The 21,518-nt window shown below is 35.3% G+C and overlaps 3 protein-coding genes across 3 annotated transcripts; 1 reads left to right on the top strand and 2 right to left on the bottom strand.

The window, feature by feature from the left end:
- The first annotated feature begins 668 nt into the window (after positions 1-668).
- On the top strand, positions 669-4,258 carry LOC123906645 (heterogeneous nuclear ribonucleoprotein 1). The gene is made up of 6 exons (XM_045956601.1): positions 669-951; positions 1,233-1,273; positions 1,404-1,567; positions 1,685-1,784; positions 2,274-2,443; positions 3,459-4,258. Exons 1-6 carry the CDS (start codon positions 809-811, stop codon positions 3,993-3,995), a joined length of 1,155 nt encoding a protein of 384 aa, XP_045812557.1. The 5' UTR covers positions 669-808; the 3' UTR covers positions 3,996-4,258.
- Positions 4,259-13,000: 8,742 nt separating this feature from the next.
- On the bottom strand, positions 13,001-13,902 carry LOC123904059. Its single transcript, XM_045953754.1, has 2 exons — positions 13,516-13,902; positions 13,001-13,375 (listed from the first exon to the last, which is right to left on the bottom strand). The coding sequence occupies exons 1-2, from the start codon at positions 13,900-13,902 to the stop codon at positions 13,001-13,003; spliced, it is 762 nt and encodes a 253-aa protein (XP_045809710.1).
- Positions 13,903-14,853: 951 nt separating this feature from the next.
- On the bottom strand, positions 14,854-17,129 carry LOC123906646 (probable ribosomal protein S11, mitochondrial). The gene is made up of 2 exons (XM_045956602.1): positions 16,941-17,129; positions 14,854-15,760 (listed from the first exon to the last, which is right to left on the bottom strand). The coding sequence occupies exons 1-2, from the start codon at positions 17,026-17,028 to the stop codon at positions 15,138-15,140; spliced, it is 711 nt and encodes a 236-aa protein (XP_045812558.1). The 5' UTR covers positions 17,029-17,129; the 3' UTR covers positions 14,854-15,137.
- Between the last annotated feature and the right edge of the window lie 4,389 nt (positions 17,130-21,518).

Here is a 21,518-nt window from a genome sequence, read left to right on the forward strand (position 1 = left end):
ACCGTAAAAAAAAACATTTTCAAATAAAATATATTACTTGAAAGTACACTTTTGTCCACTAAGCATTACTCCCAAGTGTGCCTAGAAACTTTATTGTATTGTTCCTTATCCATTTATAGCAGCTGAGTTTTTTTTTGACAATAACATTTTTGTTTGAATTACGTAACTTTTGATTATTCATTTGATATCGATTATTTGATATTCAAAATTAAATAAAAGTTACACCTTATCTGATAATTTTTAAATAAAAACTTAAATACACGAACAACTATTCATCACTTTTTTTATCTTAAATTTTCTATAAAACAATTTTCGAAAGAGAATTACTTTTGCCACTCTACCCATTTCCTCGCGCGTCCTAAGAATTTACCAAAATACTCCTGTTCGTTAATTAAGTAGCAGACACTCTTAAAAAACACCCAACTTTTGTAACGTATGTTACTTAAGTAGCGGATAACATTTTTCTAAAAACGACATTTTTCTAAAATTCTCATTTTTATAACGTCTGTAGCGGAAGGGGAAAATGGAAAACACGTAGGATGTGCGAGTAACCGGTAGGGTAGGAAAAGTAAATCTCTTTTCGAAAATAATGAAACAAGAGAGGCCCATGCAAAACATGAAGCCCAATACTATGTACTTTATAATAACATCACAATAAAAAAAAAAACAAATCAAAATCATCAGAATAAAAAGGGAATAAGGGGTTTTAGAAACACACAAAGCGCTCTCACATATCTCTAATCTAGGGTTTCACTTTCTCTCTTCCGTGCTTCCAAATCCCAATCCCAAAAATTCGAATTCTGAATCCATGGAATCACCTGGAAAAGACCATATGATTGGAAGCGGAGAACAAAACGACGTTGGTAGAGTCTTTAACCACAGAGATGAACACGAACATGAACAACAACACCATAACTCTCAACCCCTAACCGGTGATGGTGCAAGTCCTGGGTAACTTTCTCTTTTTCCTCTTTTTCTTAATTTTTTGAATTTCTAAAGAATTCTTCAACATTCTGTTTGTTTTCTTAGAGAATTGAAGAATTGGAACCTTTAGATTTGAGAAAATTAGTTTATAACGATTCAATTTTGTAGGTTTTTCAAGAAAAGGTGTAAATTAGTCTATAAAGATTCAATTTTTTAGGTTTTTTAAGACAAGGGGCTTTTTTGTTTGTGTTACATGCTTTGTTAGATTAGATGCTAATATTGTTAGATTTGGTTCTTTTAATTTGCAGAAAGATATTTATAGGCGGTTTAGCGAGAGAAACGACAATTGGTTAGTGCTTTTGCTTTATCTTTATTTATAGTTTGATCTTAGTTGTTAATCTCTTTTTCTGAATTGTGGTAATTGTAGCTTTTTGTGTATTGATTTCTTACCTTGTTTGATTGTGTTTTGTGTTTTGCAGCTCAATTTATCAAACACTTTGGTAAATATGGTGAGATTACTGATTCCGTAATCATGAAGGACAGGAAAACTGGGCAGCCTCGTGGATTCGGGTTTATTACTTATGCTGATCCGTCGGTGGTTGATAAAGTCATTGAAGATTCTCATATCATCAATGCCAAACAAGTATGGGATGTTTTTTATATGATGTCTTTGCATAGGATTTTATGTGTTTTGTTTTGATTTTAGTGTTAGTTAATGGATACATAGCTGGCTCTTATATGGTTTTGGGATTATATATAGGTTGAGATTAAGCGGACTATACCAAGGGGAGCTGTTGGCTCTAAGGATTTTAGGACAAAGAAAATATTTGTAGGTGGTATCCCTTCACATGTGACTGAAGGTAGGTTATCTGTTTAGACAGCAGCTAATGTTTTTGTGCTTGACTCTGAGGTCTCGCCTAGGTGGACTCATAGCAACAGCGTGAGAGAGCAAACTCCAAAATATGAGGACCCTATGGGCATTGATAATTATATTAGTTTCAGATTTTAACGTTGTATTTTAAACCTGAGATTACTGTTTAGGATATGTCAGAGGTTTTCTCTGATATTATTCTCAGTCAGCTCCCGTATTTTAGTTTACCGTATATTTTCAGGCTTTCGTTTATTATTAGTCTTTTTATGAATCACTTAGACATAATGTTTGTATGGTGGTAAGTAAATTGACTATTTTCATTATGACCCTACCTTTCTTTAAAGTTCAATTAATATCAGCTTAAGCTGCTGTGTAAAATCTAAAATTAAGTTATTGATTTGGAAAACAATTTTTTAATGCAGCAAGGGGAACCTTGCTTTGGTGTATATTGTTTTTACTAAGCAATGTACTTGTGCAGATGAATTCAGAGACTTTTTCACACGCTATGGAGAAGTCAAAGATCACCAAATAATGCGGGACCACGCTACCAATAGATCCCGTGGCTTTGGGTTTGTTACCTTTGACACTGAGGAAGCTGTTGATGATCTTCTATCTATGGGGAACAAGATTGAGTTTGCTGGCACTCAGGTGAGACATCGTTTTTCACAGCGAATAACTGCATTCCATTATCCTAATTTGCTCACAACAGATATAATAGGTTATAGGATACAGGCTAGTAACTAAAGGGCCATGATTTATGTATTTGACCTCAAAATCTTGAGGGTTTATGTTTCAATTTTGAGATTGTGTTGGCCAAAAGTTCATGTTACAATGAGATTTTGATAGAAAACAGTTATGTGTTGGTTTCTTTTATTATTCATGAGAATGAGAATCATGACTGAAGAATTTTGGTTATGTCATCTACCAACAATGCTCATCAAAGAATTGTGTTGCATTTCTTTGATATGCAAAAAACTAAACTCTTAACCCTGAGTACTGAAAAAAAACTAAACTCTTAGGGGGTGGTTCATTGTTGGCTTTGTTATTCATGAGAATGAGAATCATGACTGAAGAATTTTGGTTATGTCATCTACCAACAATGCTCATCAAAGAATTGTGTTGCATTTCTTTGATATGCAAAAAACTAAACTCTTAGGGGGTGGTTCATTGTTGGCTTTGTTATTCATGAGAATGAGAATCATGACTGAAGAATTTTGGTTATGTCATCTACCAACAATGCTCAATTCCAAGCTTCAATAATTTTGACGAGCCCGTGCTTTTTACTTTAGTAATTACTTAAATAGGAAACTACGAAATTGTGGCTCTTTAATTCTTGATGTTTGACAACCGATATTCTTCGGTCATGGTTCTTATGCAACAATGCTTCACTTATTTTTATTTCAGGTTATGTTTAACTTTTGTTGAATAGTATAGTATGCTGAAGCTACTATAGGAAGCTAGTGTATGTGATTGTAGTTCAAGCATATTTATTTCTTCTTTGGAATTAGAAAATTACTTGCTACTTGTGTTTTTTGGAGGTGGGTTTTGTTGGGAGATTCTTTAGTTTTCCAACCTATACCCCATTTGCAAGAGATTTTTCTATGATTTAAATGTTTACATTGTTGGTCATCTGCAAATTGACTTTGTTATATTTCCTTTGTAGGTGGAAATCAAGAAGGCTGAACCAAAAAAGGCAAACCCACCACCTCCATCATCTAAGCGCTACAATGACTCAAGGTCTTCCTACGGCAGTGGTGGGTATGGCGATGCTTATGATGGATTTGGCGGTAGCTTTGGTGCTGGTAGTGCTTACAGCAGGTCAGGCAGTGTCTATGGTGGTAGGGGAGGTCCTTATGGTGGTTATGGAAGTGAATTTGCTGGCTATGGGGGATATGCTGGAGCTATGGGAGGACCCTACAGAGGAGATCCTTCCCTAGGGTATGCCGGTCGTTATGGTGGTAGCTTTAGCAGAGGCTATGATCTTAGTGGGTACGGGGGACCTGGTGAGAGTTACGGAGCATATGGTGGTGCTGGTGGCGGAGCTGCGGCTGGAGGCGGTTCTTCCGGTGCTGGTGCGTATCAAGGTGGCTACGATGCCAGCCTTGGAGGTGGTTATGGAGGAGGAGCTAGTGGAGGCTCCTTCTATGGGAGCCGAGGAGGATATGGTGGCGCCGGTCGATATCATCCGTATGGAAGATAGAAGCGCATTTTTAATCTAGGAGCGCATCAAATCAAGTTTGTAGTTTGTGGTTGGGGTTCCTCAATTAGGCTACATATTTTTAATTTTTTTTAAGATGTTAAGGAAACTTACATTTATTAAGACACCTGTTTCTTGTCAGCTCTAGTAGTCTAAACAAATTTTCCTGAAGACCCTTTAGTCTGTTCTGTGATTGATGTAAAAGCTGCAAATGTGCAGATGATTGTATTTTAAATCCTTTTCGATTTTACTTGTGAAATTTCTTACTACTGCCTTTTATGTTTATTTAATTTATCGTGATCATGCTGTTCATACTTTTTTATGGCATATTCATACTTATTTTTTATTTCAAAAGAAAAACACTCCAATTTTTTCTTAGTAATTATTGCTGCATGCACATTTCTGTTAAAATACAAAATTCTGACATGTTAGTGTTGGGTGTGTGAACAGATGTCATGTCTAATATGATATTGTTAAAATACAAATTTCCAGTGTGATTTTTCTTGTATTTTCTTTAGCCTTTTTTTACTTGTGAAAAATTGGTCATAATATCCCTTGAAGGTTCTCTTCCTGTGTTTTTTGCCATCTTCCTGTATTTGTTTTGGCATAAATGTTTACCATTTAACCTGGCTTGTGGTCAAAACTTAATAAACTTATCTGTGCAATGGAATTTGTCCTAATTAAATTGTTGGCACTTGGCATACTAACTACTGTGTTAGTTCTTGAAATCTCATTGTCAATTAGGAAAACAATCCTTTTTTTTTTTGGTAACGATGAGGGCCTAACTAAGTCCAAAGAAGATTACACTAATTATTGTGGGGTAGTAATCCCCATACAATTAGCATCATATAACTCATGTATGTGAGTCGGACAATCATCAAACATTGTAATCTCAAAGCCGAGAGAGCAACCCAACGTCGATAAAGCATCAACACATTTATTTGCCTCCTTGTAGGTATGCGATATCTCTACATCCCAGTCAAGATTCGACAAGCGCCACATTCGTTTAACTAACGGACCATCGATATCTCTACATCCCAGTCAAGATTCAACAAGCGCCACATTCGTTTAAGTAAAGGACCATCCATTGAACTTTGTACACTCTCTTATATTACTTGCACCACAGATTGCGAGTCAATACACAACTCTACCTTGCTAAAACCCATGCTTCTAACAAACTGCAGTCCTTCAAGAACCCCCCCATAGCTCAGCCACAAACGCGTTGCACATTCCGACACACTTTGCATAATCTCCAATCCACTCCCCTTGACTGCCACGAGCTACTTGATGACGAATCGTCACACTCTCTAATCCAGGCCTATTTTAGCAACATTGGATGCATTTTAGTAGGTTTTTAGCAATAAATATAAGAGAAATCTAACCATAAGCTTGATTACTTGTTTTGCAAGAAAACAGGAAAAATTGCAGGAAATGGATGTTTTTCACTACGCTGGGGGCGTAGCCCATCACGCGCCGCGTGATGGAGCTCACAGGGAGCCAAGATTTTCACTCTGATCACGCGCGGCGTGATACATGACCACGCGCGGCGTGAAGCCTTGTTCAAGAAGAAGATTGCTCTCTGACTTGATCACGCGCCGCGTGATACCGTTATCACGCGCGGCGTAGTTGATGGATCTGCAACCACGCGCGGCGTGATAGATCTGACGCGCGGCGTGGTTGCGTTCAGTATATATGGTTTCTGCATAATTCTGTTTGTTGGTTGGAAAATTCTGCAAATTTGATCTACATTCTGGGTTTGGAACTTCAAGATTGGGATTCAAGACTCCAGAGGATAGCTCCAAGCACATCGATAGCATGGATTCACAAGCCATGACATTGAAGCTCGGACGCGAACAAAGGGAGATGAGGAGCTAAGCTTCTTTGGAGGTAGGATCTAGGATAGTCTAGGATGTAGATAGATCAGTTGTAATCTGCTATATGTGTAAGAATCTACTCTTTTCATAGTGTTGATTTAATGCAATTCGATGCATAATGCTTTATAATCCTTCATTAGTGTTGTAATGATTTCGAGTTAAGTCACGTGCGAGAGTATTGATTTAATTTCTGAACTGAATTGCATTGAGCACTCGAGTGTCTCCGGTCGAGAGATTGAGGCATAGAGTGTAGCGAACGATTGACGCGCGTTAATATCATTCGTTGTAGGTAGCTTCCGCCCGAGAGATCGGGGGAGTATCGACAACGAATAGAGTGGATTTTGACAAGAGATTGCGATTCACTAATTTGTCGATCTAGTTGTTAACACTTGAGTAGATTCCTATGATATAGTAGATTGTATGTGGTTTAGCTATAGACTAGGCGATTCCGATGATTCTACCTCGCTTTTCCATTATATCAAAGCACGTTTTCTAACAATTCATCACTCAACATACCCCTAATTTATGTGTATTTCTTGCATAATGTCTATGAGCACTATTCGACTAGTTTAATCACACAATCCCTGTGGATCGATATTTTTATTACTACGTGGTAATTCGTTCACTTGCGAAAATTATCCATCAAGTTTTTGGCGCCGTTGCCGGGGATTGTGATTGATTCGACAAGGCGATAGTGTTTATATTTTCTGTGTTTTCTTTGATTTTTCTGTTTTTACATTTTTCTGTCGAGAGCGTTCTACTTGTGTGTTTCCTTGTGCATGCGGAGAACAGGTCCAATTAAGCTGGAATTCGATTCTGCAATTGAGAAAGCAGCACGAACAAATCGTAAAGCGGAAGGAAGACATGTTTGAGTCATACAATCAAGAGGCACTGTTAACTAGTTGCAAGTTCAATAATGTCTTTCTACAAATTATTACCAAACAACTAGAAGCTCAATGTATGGTGCAAGCAACCTTTCAAAATAATCCTCATTTTAACACCTACAATCTTGGAGTGAAGAATCACATGAATTGTTCTTATGGAGCTAATCCGAATCAAGCATTTCCTCAAGATCAACATTTTGAAGATCACCTTGAATCTTTTGAAGATACTCTTATCTTAGCCATGAAGATGACTCAAGGCAATTTTGAGGTGATGAAGGCAAACCAAGAAGTGTCAAGCAAACGTCATGAAGCCTCCATCAAAAATCTCGAAAACCAAATGGGTCAATTAGCAAGGCAAGTCTCTTCTCTACAAACTCAAAGTAGTTTTTGTGGATACACCACGGATCCTCTTAATGAAAGTTGTAATTCCATTAATTTGAGGAGTAGAGAAGTTTCATCACAAAAAGTAGTGGAGAATCCTAAGAAGGATGAGAGTAAAAATGGTGTAGTTGAAAAGATGAGGGATGGTGTAGTTGAAGATAGAAAAGAAAATAAGAAAGAAGAAAAAAATAAGGAAGAAAAAGTTTATGAGGGTGAAGTTGAAAAGAGAGTGGAGAATGAGTCTAGTGCCAAGAAAGGCAAGAAACCTCTTGTGAAGGACCCCAAGTCTCAAGTTCCTTCACCATATGCTAGAATGCCTTATCCTAGGATGAAGAGGGTCAAGAACCAAGACCTTGAAGTTTGTGGAGTGGTAGCCGAATGTTTCAAAGTGGAAGTGCTAGAGGAAGTGGTAAAAGATGGGAAAGAAGAAGAGTGGGATCATGAGATTGAAATTTTTCTTCAAAACTTGGATAACCCCCTAGAAGAGGAGAAAGAGCCAAAGGCGATAAAAAAGCCACCGGAATTGAAAGAACTTCCTCCTAAATGGAAGTATGTGTTTTTGGGTGGCGACGCTAGGAAACCCGTGATCATAAGTGATTTGCTCACTCCACTAGAAGAGAATGACTTGTTAAAAGAAGCTGAGAAAGTGAATGACGACCTAGGATGGGACTTGGATGGTGTGGTTCCTATCTATTGTTTGTGCAAGATGGCCAAAGATGAAGAGCCCAATCCGGTTGTTAATCCTCAAAAGTCTTCCACTTCAACATTGAAAGCTTCGGTGAAGAAAGGCTCTAAGAAATCTCTATCACGGTCTAGTAAGAAGGAAAAAACCAATTTGAAGACCAAAGGGGAAGATCTCAAGAGTGATTCGGGAAGTGTGAAATCATTACTATTTGATATTAATATTGCTCCTTTGAATGAAGAAAACAAGAGGAGCCGGGTTGAATCAAAGTTGAAGTATCCTCCCTAACTTGTGATGATGAAGCGTCAAGCTAATGACGAGAAAGAAGCGCTTCATGGGAGGCAACCCATGAGTTTACGGTCCTTTCTTCCCTTTCACTCTTATGCTACTTTATGAATAATTGTTTGATGTTCCTTTGAACTGGCTGGATGAATGTACTTTAAACTCCGAATTTGAATCTTTTTATGTTTGATTGTGGAATTTCTTTTACCTTTGGAATTTGTTTCGATATCTTGGCATGTTCTTTCTATTTACTTGAGTATCAATTGCTTGATTCTATCCGTGTGTGATATGTGAAACCTGCAGTGCAATAGCTTGTTGCACTCATGTGATCAAGAGGCAAAGGAAGGGAACGCACACTTTTTGACCGGTTCTTTGATTCGACCCAACCGAGAGGTATTGAGCCAAACACTTCTCATTCTTTCTATGTGATATCCACTCATGTATTGTCTCTCGATTTTGCTTGTCGTCTTTTTATTTGATTGGTACTTTTGTAGCACACACGAGGCATGTTCCTCGGTACCTTTGAGCCTTTCTATCCACCCTTACATATAATTATCCTTTGCTTAACCAATTTGAGCTGAAAAAGAAATTGTTATTTTGCACAACCTTGGGAACATTTTAAAGAAAAAAAGGAATGACTTTCTTGGAGGTTAGGCACCTAATTAGTGGTTGATGCGCATTGCTCACCACTAAGTTTGGGGTTGCTCTTTGGAATTAGCAACAAATAAAGTTTGGGGTGAGGGTACTAGAGAACTTATAAAAGTTTTGTTTGAAAAATTTCAAAAATTGCAAGGCAAAGAAGAAAATGAAAAAAAAAAAAAATGAAAAAAACAAAAACCAAACATGATGAATGAATGTGAAAAAAAATATATGAAAAAGAAGTGATAGCCTTGAATTCAAAAGAATTGCAAAACTTTGTTTGATGATTTGAAAAAAAGTTCTCTAGTCCACTATATTTCAAAAGGGTTTGGTTTATGAAAATTTTCTTTGACTAATATGGGGATCTAACTCCAAGTTTTTCTACTACTTATCCAAAATGTCACCATCCACCCTAGCCAAGCCACGTTATAACCCTAAAAGACCTCTAATGTGTGTGCACAAAGTGAACCGAATGAATTCTTAGATTACTTGCAAAATTATTGTTGACTTGCATTGATGTGTTGATTTGAGTGAATTACCAAAAACTGAAGAGTGCATGTGAGTAGTGTGATGAAATCATAGAGCCTTGGTCGAAAAGTGTGAACTACTTGAAAATGTCTTGCGGGAACGATTGTGCAATTGAGTATTGCTTGCAGGTGGATCATTGATCATCAGGTGATTCTCACGTATGTATGATTCGAGTGAATTTAAGGAAAATGCCAAGGCCTTGACACAAAAGCTTGAGGTAAAAGTTGTTTCCTTGAGGACAAGGAAAGGTTCAAGTTTGGGGTTGTGATGACGAATCGTCACACTCTCTAATCCTGGCCTATTTTAGCAACATTGGATGCATTTTAGTAGGTTTTTAGCAATAAATATAAGAGAAATCTAACCATAAGCTTGATTACTTGTTTTGCAAGAAAACAGGAAAAATTGCAGGAAATGGATGTTTTTCACTACGCTGGGGGCGTAGCCCATCACGCGCCGCGTGATGGAGCTCACAGGGAGCCAAGATTTTCACTCTGATCACGCGCGGCGTGATACATGACCACGCGCGGCGTGAAGCCTTGTTCAAGAAGAAGATTGCTCTCTGACTTGATCACGCGCCGCGTGATACCGTTATCATGCGCGGCGTAGTTGATGGATCTGCAACCACGCGCGGCGTGATAGATCTGACGCGCGGCGTGGTTGCGTTCAGTATATATGGTTTCTGCATAATTCTGTTTGTTGGTTGGAAAATTCTGCAAATTTGATCTACATTCTGGGTTTGGAACTTCAAGATTGGGATTCAAGACTCCGGAGGATAGCTCCAAGCACATCGATAGCATGGATTCACAAGCCATGACATTGAAGCTCGGACGCGAACAAAGGGAGATGAGGAGCTAAGCTTCTTTGGAGGTAGGATCTAGGATAGTCTAGGATGTAGATAGATCAGTTGTAATCTGCTATATGTGTAAGAATCTACTCTTTTCATAGTGTTGATTTAATGCAATTCGATGCATAATGCTTTATAATCCTTCATTAGTGTTGTAATGATTTCGAGTTAAGTCACGTGCGAGAGTATTGATTTAATTTCTGAACTGAATTGCATTGAGCACTCGAGTGTCTCCGGTCGAGAGATTGAGGCATAGAGTGTAGCGAACGATTGACGCGCGTTAATATCATTCGTTGTAGGTAGCTTCCGCCCGAGAGATCGGGGGAGTATCGACAACGAATAGAGTGGATTTTGACAAGAGATTGCGATTCACTAATTTGTCGATCTAGTTGTTAACACTTGAGTAGATTCCTATGATATAGTAGATTGTATGTGGTTTAGCTATAGACTAGGCGATTCCGATGATTCTACCTCGCTTTTCCATTATATCAAAGCACGTTTTCTAACAATTCATCACTCAACATACCCCCAATTTATGTGTATTTCTTGCATAATGTCTATGAGCACTATTCGACTAGTTTAATCACACAATCCCTGTGGATCGATATTTTTATTACTGCCACGAGCTACTCCTCCACAACCAGCTAGTTGCATCCGTTTACTCGCACAGTCTGTGTTAAGCTTAATAAAGTCGCTTTTCGGAGGAATCCAACCAACCATGGAAGCAACTTGAACTCTATTCAACACAATGCTACTGTTCTTCATGGCTTCAATATACTCTCCTGCCATCTTCCTAACTTGTTGTGCTGGTCTATTTGGCCTCGTATATCCTTCAATATGTAACTCCTTATTCCTCCAAATCCACAACAAATAACAAGCCACGGCCCAGAAAACATTCCACGCCCCTTCGCTACTCCACGTGACAGAATTGTTCATATTAAAACAAAACCAATTCTGCAGATCCCCCATAAAAGAATCACCTCTGTTTGCCATCGGGACAACTCGCAACCAGATTTCCTTTGCAAGCGTACAGTCTCGCAACACATGAATTGTTGTCTCCTCAACAATTTGACAATAAGAACACGTCGCATGACTTAAGCCCATCACGCTTTTCATAGAATTAGTGAGGAGTTTATTGCATTACCAACCAAATAAATGTACGGATTCTCTCAGGAGTTTTTAATTTCCAGACTTTACACCACATATAGTGAGCATCTTCTTTATTGAAACCACACAAATTGTTGTACATGCTTGTGACTGAGAAATCTCTCTTATTTCCACCAACTCCAACTCTTTCATCTCTACCATTGTCTACATTAGGAGGCAATACAGCTGCTATCTTTTGTTTAAAAATACTTGGCATCCAAGAATCAAACAAATTCCAGTTCCATTGTCCCTCTTCATCAACTAAATCACAAACTCTTTTGCCTTGCAACTGACTCGGGATATGCATGTGCTGATCCAGACATAGCCCTTCTTCAATCCAAGCATCACGCCATGCATCAATATCACACCCATCACCAACATCCCAAAAGCTAAAACGCTCGATCATAGGCTTAAGGTCACTCAGAGTCTTTCTCAGGTAACCTGCACCTGATACAGTTCCAACATTTTGTCCAATGTCACCATTATACTTCCCTCGAAGAACACTGCACCAATACTCTTCACTTCCTGACTGTAATTTCATGCAATGATATCACCATCCAAGCTTAAGTAAACATGCTTTATTCATGCAGTCAAGTTTTCTCAGTCCTAAGCCTCCCAGCCACTTGGGGACAGTAATTTTATCCCACCCAACAGCATGAAATTTTCTCTTCTGAGCTGTATCTCCCCATATAAATTGACGTTGTATCCGTTGAATATCATCTAAACAAGATTGTACTCCTAAATACCTCCCAAAATCACTAGCTTCCTTGAATCTAGAGATTCTCAACAATTTTTGCCTCATTCCTCTTTAACATTTCTTGAAAAAAAACCCGCCAGTTTTGTCGTTACTCGCCTCTTGACCGGACATACTACAAAACTTGTTCATAGCGTTAACATTAGATGTGAGACTGTAGGTCCATTTCGCCCGACCTTAATGCCATGCCACTTCCTTTCAGCCACTGAGTGGAGAATAAGATGTGACTGTTTGTCCATACACAACACAAACAAATATGGAGAGATCGGGTCACCTTGTCGAATTCCCCGTTGAGGCTTGAAGTAGGTTGATCTAGCACCATTCCATTTCACATTTGTCATAACACTCGTCACAGCGTGCATGATAACATTAATAAGAGTTTCCGGGAAATTAATCTCCATGAGAACCCTCCAAATAAACTCCCAACTAAGCTTATCATAAGCCTTAGCTAGGTCAACTTTGATTGCAAAAGCTCCTTTTTTGCCTTTCATTCGATTCATGGTGTGCACTATCTCCTTCGCCACAATAATATTCTCATCGATATTTCTTCCGGGGACAAAACCTGTTTGAAATGGGGATATCAGTTTTGAAATACAATCCTTCAATCGTTCAACAATCACCTTGGTAACTATTTTATAGCTAGTGTGGCATAAAGATATAGGGCGAAACTGCTTCACATGTTCTGGGTGAGGGATTTTCGGAATGAGGCAGATGTCAGTCTGGTTCACTTCAACAATATTACTTGGATCCTTCCAAACATTTTCAACAAAAGTGCACACAGTCTCTCCTACATGGTCCCATGATTTTTGGTAAAAGCCAGCTGGAAATCCATCTGGCCCCGGCGCCTTCCATGGGTGCATATTAAAGACAGCTCTCTTCACTTAATCACGATTGATGGGTGATGCAAGTTTGGTGATTACTTCTGGTTCTAACACAGGATAGCTCAGTTCCGTTTGAAACCAATCTCTTCGTAACTGATCATCCGAGAAGAGCTTCACATAAAATTCAGTAGCCATGCCTTGTAGCTGTTCCGCATTATGTTATTCTTCTTCCTTCTGCTAACAGTTTTTAAATGGTAATACCGAGTGTTCCTATCACCATCTATCAACCATTTAACCCGTGATCGTTGAAACCACATTAATTCTTCCTTTTTGAGAATATCATTCAATTCAGTTTGGAGCTTATTTTCTAGTCTGCACAATCTGCCACTGCTGCGTCCATTCTGAATACATCTATGAATTCCATTAATTCTTGACATAATTTCTTTCTTCTTATTCAAAACTTGATTAATAGTCTGAAATTTCCAAGTCTTTAAATTCCTCTCCACATTAATCAAATTGTGAGTACCATCACTCTCACGCTTCCAACACTGATGCAGCATATCATTATATGATGCTCCATCAACCACACGCTCTCAAACCTGAACTGTATAGGCGCCATCAGATGAGGAGCTTCGAACGGGGAAATAAGAATAGAATGGTGATCAGAAAATTCCAGACGAGTAAGTACCTTAACATAACCATCTGGAAAGTCTAATCGCCATTTCACATTACCAAGCGCACCATCAAGTCTTTTGAATATTCGTTGACCACCATGATACGATGGACCCCTCCAGGTAAATTTCGGTCCAACTGCACCTAGGTCGATCAAATTACACGCATCAACTCTCTCTTTGAAAGTATTGCACTTACGAACAGAGGCAATGACCCCGCCTCTCTTTTCATCCGCACTCATGATGTCGCTGAAGTCACCCGCCAATAACCATGCATCATTCATATTGTTAGCAATAACTTTCAAGTCATTCCACAATAATCTTCTCTTTTCTTCAATCGCACATGCATAAATAGGAGTGAAGAACCACCATCCCCCTTGCTCAAATTTAACTTTCAAATGCATGTATTGGAAACTCCTGCTACCACCTGCATATCCTTGAACCTCTGTAACAGCTAAAGCATCATAACCAAGCAGCTTAAAAGTACGACTAAGCTTATTCGGATCACAACAATCTTGATTCTTGTCATTAAGTTTTCAATCTCATTTCTTTAATAAATGAAGTTAAAGAAAAATGTGAAGTAAAATATAAATTTAATGTGAGCGGAGGAGGTATTTTATAAGGTGGATCAAATATCCCATACCTTAAATTTCCTTTTATCTTAAATATGTTAGTTTCTATTTGGACGGTGCATCTCTATTGTATAATGTAATTTTTGACCATTTGAAAGGGTTGGGTATATAACTAAGGAATTTGTGTTTTAGAGTGTGTTAATAACATTTATCTTCAAATATATTGATTGAAGTGAGGTTTTCAATGATTATGTCTTGTCATGCTTTACTTTATATATATTTTTCCCTACTGGTCTTGTTGTAATTTTGTGTTCTGTTTGCAACTTTTTACCCTAGTTTGAAAAGAAATCCAAGTTTCAATCTTGAAAATTGTTGCTAATACTAGCTTAGGAAAATAAATAAATAAATAAATATTAACCACAATGACACAAATTTGCATGGGAAAAAGAACAGAGAGAAGGTAAAACAAAGGAAATTGGAATGTTAATGAAAATACCAAGTCAATACACAAAACAAAAAAGAAATTCAGTGGCAAATATATTATATAATACATACATCACATATACATAATTGGAAAAAATGCACATGGTTTGAAGAATATGGTTGGTTGTGATTAATTCGTTTGAAATTTTGAATTATTTTTCTTCATGCTTTCAATTTAATTAGCAAAGATAGTAAAAAGCCATCACAATTAACAAACACAGTAGTTGCTTTTGATAACTCATGTCATATAGTCACAAAGCAACTCAACTGAAATAGTTTGCAGTTCAGATTTTAATTTGATGGAAGAAGGAATTGAAATTTGACCATTTGAGAAAGAGTTTACTACATCCTTTCATAAGCAATGCTTATTGGAGTCCCAAAACATTCAAATTGAAACTACATAGCCTTTCAGTAGACGCTTCTGCAAAAATTCTGGTTATTGTACAAAACATACAAATATGAAACAAAGTCATAATGAAAATATGCTCGATAAAAGGGGAAAAACAGCATATGGAAAATCTGCATCTAAACTATGTCTTCATCAAAGTCAAATAAAGCTTCTTCAACTATCTCAATAAAAATAACTAGATACGTCGGCTCTTTGGCAGTCTGCAGCCGTTATGGGCACGACGAGTTGTATCTTCAATGTATACAATTGGATTTTTATCGCCTTTAGAATCCGTAAATCCCTCCCTCCAGCTCAATATTGCATTCCTTTTCCTCCGAAAATGAGTAAATCCGTTCACTTTCATGACAACAGATTTCAATCCTAAACCCCTAGCTCTTCGTCCAACGACTTCTGCAGTTGCTTCAGCAGCATACTTAGAAAGCTTTTGCCCTGATTTCAAGTCTTTCAAGGAACCAGCAGAGCCACTAAGTTTAACATTTCCTTTAGAATCAGTCACTGTAACAAAGGTATTGTTGCGCAACATCTTTATATGAACAAAATCAACATCATGTTGATACTGATACTGATTGTATTGATAACCTCCCATAAGACTCTTTTCATCTTCATCTATAGCTCCTCTCACAAAGTCCATCTGCCTGGAATTCCCACCAGTCTCAGCGTTATTCTCACTTCTGGAGTTAATATTCACCTTATCCCGCAAAAAATCCAGACGAGGAGCACTTGCATTTGCATTCACATTCTCACTTTGATTCCTCCCGTTCAAACCCCAACTCGCACTCGAAAATCCTCTAACATATCCTGCAGTTTCAAGAGTATGAAAGAGACTCATCATAAGGTTGTTGAATTGACATGAAAAGAAGAAAAAAACTAAAAATTAAAATGATAGTGTATGTTTGATTATACAGTAGCAAAAATTGATTTCAATGAATCGATTCGGTAAATTAATTTTGGTTAAAATTGAGTTGAATGTAAAGTAACTTATGTTTAGAATTAGATACATTCATGTAAAAAAGAGTTGAACAATAAATTTTAAACTAAAAAAATCACAATAGGAGACAAAAGTTACAAATCAAGTTTGAATCCATTCCATTAAAAGAACTGACCCCTCCAATTGAAAAAGAACCCTCATAAAATTCTGGAGATGATCTGAAGAAAAAAACTAATACTCCATACAGTGATACACTAAATAGTAACTACCACTCTTTTTTCTATTAAATTTCATCCCTTTTTTTCACAATGGCAAAACGAGCTAATGAATTAAATTGCCATATCCAAGCACAAAAAGTGCAAGAATGGGAACAAAAGTACAAGCACAAATTAGCCGATAAAACACTCCACAAGCATGCAAACCAAATTACACTTAATCACAAGTCTCAACTCAATTCCTCTCTTGATTTCATCCATTTAAGATCCTAATTGGTTGATAACATATATGATATAAGTTGTGTAACACTAAACACTTGAAATTGAAGGCGTGTTAGAGTACTCGACAAACAATTGTGGTTATATACAATCACTTCTAATTTATAAAAAATTACCTGTCTATGTGTCCAATTAGGAGTCGGGGGGATAATGGAAGGGTGGATGACGCCACATTCGTGTGGATGGATAACCAATTGATAAGTTGAAAAAACACAACAGGCTATGGAATGCTCTGGTTAATAAGCCAGGACGACTAGTGTCACAACGAACAGCAAAGGCCATCGACAACAAAAAATACCAGCTGCCAGCCACTAATATCTATGTACTATAATTCAATTCAACCATATAAAACTATAGCTCTAATTGATTTGGTAAAACCCTAAGTAATTGAAAACTTGACCTAATGACACACCCTAAATATGAGAGCTATGAATCAATCAATCTGAAACAATTATTGAATGTAGAACAACTAAAAGCATAGAATTTGAACTCAAATAAACATAATTATTGAAACAATCAAATAAAAAAGGTATGATTTTTAGGAAAGAAATGGTACCTTGAAAGAAGGTAGTGTGTGATTTGGATGATGCAGGAAGAAGAGATCGATGGCCATGGGAAATTGAAGAACACAAATACCGAAACATTGGGTGTTGCTTTGATGAAGAGATACTTTGATTTGATTTCAGGAAGAACAAGAAGAAGCAATTGAGGGATTATACATGATGAAGAAAATATAAACTAAAGTTTCATTTTATTAATTACTATAATATGTTTTTAAATTTTGCCCAAAAAAATTATTATGTTTTTTATTTAAGAAAATATAGTCTCATTTAAGAAATTATAAAAAAATAATAAGGCTATGTTTGGAAGATACAAAAGCTAGTTTATAATTATAACTTATAAACTCGAATAATTAAAAAAGATATTTTTAATATCAGTTTTCCTTAAAGCGTGTCCCTAATATAATACTTTTAAAAAGAGTTTATAAGTTATTTTAATAGTTTATAATTTATTTTTTAAACATTATTTTTACTAAGGATCCGTTTGAATTAACTTATTTTTTAGCTTATATAAATAACTTATGCAATATAAATTAAATTTAAATAGTTTATATTTTTTCTTTCGATTTTTATCCTTTTTATTTTAGCTGAAATTCATTTTTATTCTTTATAATTAATTAAAATTTAAAATAAAAAAGGTACGTTTTAATACTCCAAACATTTTTTCTCCTGTTAATACTCGAAACTTATTCATAAATAGGAACATTGCTATTTTTATTTATTTTGCTGAAAGGCAAAAGTTTACTGTAAAAAGAAAATGAAAGGCAAAAGTAATGACATCGATGTCATGCTGTTATTGCTGCTGAAAAATCCAATTTAGTGAAACTAGATGTTTACATTTTTTTACAACAAAATGTATTCTAAAAAAATAAATATAGTATTTTTTTCTTGGAGTTTATTGACTAAAAAATTCACCTTAAAAATGAATAAATGATGGAGTGTCCGAAGTTTAAACTCCGACTCTGTATAAATATATACGATATCTCTAAGACTCTACCAACTGAACTAAGTTAACAGAGACAATAATATTTATCTTTATTATAGATTTTTTGTTCGTTTCGAGTAATGTGAAAGTTATATCATGAGATATATTTTCATAATGAGAAGAAGATCATGCTAAACAGCATCCCGTACATTAATTAAACATACTATAAAAGGAAATAAATGTCAAAATTAATGATGAAAGCGGATAAATTTTCATATCTTTAAAATATTGAATACACAATTTACAAAATAAAATTTTTCATATTTAAATTCTTAGCTAATGTCCTAAGACATTGTTTAACATTTTCCTTATTTTATTTATTTATAGGGATAAGATTTTTGTTAAACTTTGATTTTTTTTCTTGAAGGATTGTTAAACTTTGATTCATTGCTATATATATATATATATATATTTTTTTTTTTTTTGATTCATTGCACTATATATAAAGTTAAATTATAATACAAAATATATTTCAAAATCATATATTTAAAAGAGGAGCAAATCTTCAAATATTCTAAAAAAAAATATAAAATATTTAATCATATTATACTTTTTTTTTTGAAGTCCTTAACTCTTTTTTTTTTTTTTTTACTTTCTGAATATAATTTACCATCTTCCTAGCACAGGCTCTTAAACGGTGGTTAACAAACCTCATGAATGTATTTGTCACTAGACAAAAGAGCGAGCATCTAAACTTGAAGCCAACAACATAAACATAATCAACAAAACACTCGCAGTATGCATAAAAGATTGGCGGCAAGTATGAGGTGAGTCAAATTTTACCTTATTTAAAAAAGTAAAAGTTGAACAATTTATAAGTGAGATGATCCATAAACTTAATGTCTTAAGGTTAGATGGCAGACCATTATTATTTCACGATATGTGATGTAGTACAAAGTTCGAAGGATTCAACCGGTTCCGTGTAGGATATTTTATGTGTAACTTATTTCAAAGGTATTATTATTATTATATTATATTTTAATTGGTCATGTTTCTAATTAATTGGTTGCTTAGCCATTCCTATTTCATTGACAAGATTAATAAGTAATCAATCCTAATTAAAAGGGTTCCGTTATGCTGCAACGTACTTATCTTTTATATTATAAGCTTGTATACACAAGTAAACCCTAAATCCTAATTTGTTTTCCATGTTTTCCCTCCATTTTATCTTGCAATTTTTATTAAAAAATAATACAATTTTGTCTTAGCTATGATTCGAACCCGCAACCCTTCAATGCAAGACAATATTTCCAACCACTATGGCAAGTATACGAATTATGATTAAAATTATGTGCAATAATTGATAAGCACCATCAATTTTAAAAGTATATCATATCAAAATTATTGTTGACTATATTATTCATCACGAAATATTTTTATTTCTTTCCTGATCAATGATTTTTTTCTACCGGATCATAAATTTAGAGAATAATTATCATGTGAAATTTAGAAAGTTATTATCACGTGTGATTTGGAAAGTATATATATATATATATATATATATATATATATATATATATATATATATATATATATATATATATATATATATATATATATATATATATATATATATATATATATATAGGGATCAAATTACACCGGTGTAATATTTGAGTAATGTTACACCGCTCAATAACGCTTCAACGAATACAAATTTTACAAAATCCACCGTTGGATTGAAAGTTTATATCATTTAGAGCATTCATGTTCAATTTTACAAAAATCAAAATCATTTGATATGTTATTGAGACCGAACAAGATTAACGCTTTATGTGTTTTTATTGAATACCCTTAAGCTTGATTAATCTCAATAACATATCAAATGATTTTAGATTCTTATAGAATTGAACATGAATGATCTATATGATATAAACTTTCAATCCAACGGTGGATTTTGTAAAATTTGTATTCGTTGAAGTGTTATTGAGCGGTGTAACATTACTCAAATGTTACACCGGTGTAATTTGATCCCTCCCCATATATATATATATATATATATATATATATTCTCATGCTATAACATCTTCAACAATATTGAAATCTATTAAAAAAAACATCTTTCACATTTCAATATCTCATGTAACCTTGCTTATATAACTTTTTAAATTATTTATTATGCAGTTTATTAAATTGTAGTTTTTTAAAATTGGAAAAAGAATTTTGTCAAAAAAAATAATGGAAAAAGAATTGATATTTTTTATAAATACCCTTTATTTTTACGTTAATGTATCCAAACATAAATCAATTCTGTTTAACTCACTTTTAACCAAAATCAAATCCATCAAACTCTGCTAAATCAATTTTTTTTTGCAATACAACCGAACACAACCATAGTCATGTCACTAATCACATTCATTATTTTGATTTTAACATTGCAGATTTAATATTAACCGATGATCAATTGATACAATATGCACTAGCAGATATTGAGATGATGTTACGTAATTGTGGAAGAGTTTAAAAGATTATCCTCCAATGCATAGAGCAGACACATCATTAGTTCCTGATATACAAAATAGTTTAATACACGACGAATTGAATTATAACAAACAATCATTAGCTGAGGAACATGTTAGATTGATGTCAACTTTGATTTCATTGCAACGTAAACTATATGACACAATCATGACAAGAGTTAACGAAAACAAACCTGGTGTGTTTTTTCTTTATGGTTATGGCAGTACGGGGAAGACATTTATCTAGAGGGCCATGTCAGCCGCATTACGCTCAAAAGGTGAGATAGTTCTAACAGTTGTCTCAAGTGGGATCGCTGCATTGCTTATACATGGCGGTAGAACAGCACATTCAAGGTTTTGTATTCCTCTAAATGTTGACGAGTTTTCAACATGTACTATAGTTCCTAAAAGCCCTTTGGCGCTATTAATACAAAAAACAGAGCTCATTATATGGGATGAAGCACCACTGATGCATAAACACTGTTTCGAAGTTGTTGATAGAACTTTAAAAGATATTCTTAAGTCTGTTGATGAAAAAAATAAACATATTTCCTTCGGTGGAAAAGTTGGTTTTTTTGGCAGAGATTTTATACAAATTCTACCAGTAATACCCAAAGGTACAAGGCCAGAAGTTGTTCATGCTACTATTAATTCTTCGGTTCTTTGGAATTTTTTTGAAGTTTTAACATTGAGTAAAAACATGAGGCTTCTCGGTGGTGCTTCCAGTGCAGACGTTGAACAAAGAAGATTGTTTTCGGAATGAGTTTTGGGTGTTGGCGATGGAGAAATTGGAGATGACAACGACGATGATTTAGAACTTGACATTCCATCAGATTTATTGATTCCAAATTCAGGTAATCCTCTTGCTTCTATCGTTGAAAACACTTATCCCCAACTTTTACAAAGCATGAACGATATAACGTGTATTTCCAAAATAGAGCTATACTAGCTCTTAAAAATTCAATAGTCGACACAATAAATGATTATATGTTGGATTTAATTCCCGATGAAGAAAAAACATATTTGAGTTATAATACTCCACTCACACAAAATGTAGACGGTTAAACAGTGGATGATGTTCATACTCCCGAATTTTTGAACACGATTTATACGTCGGGACTTCCAAATCA

The sequence above is a fragment of the Trifolium pratense genome, linkage group LG2 (assembly GCF_020283565.1).
Source record: "Trifolium pratense cultivar HEN17-A07 linkage group LG2, ARS_RC_1.1, whole genome shotgun sequence".
Classification (NCBI taxonomy): Eukaryota; Viridiplantae; Streptophyta; class Magnoliopsida; order Fabales; family Fabaceae; genus Trifolium; species Trifolium pratense.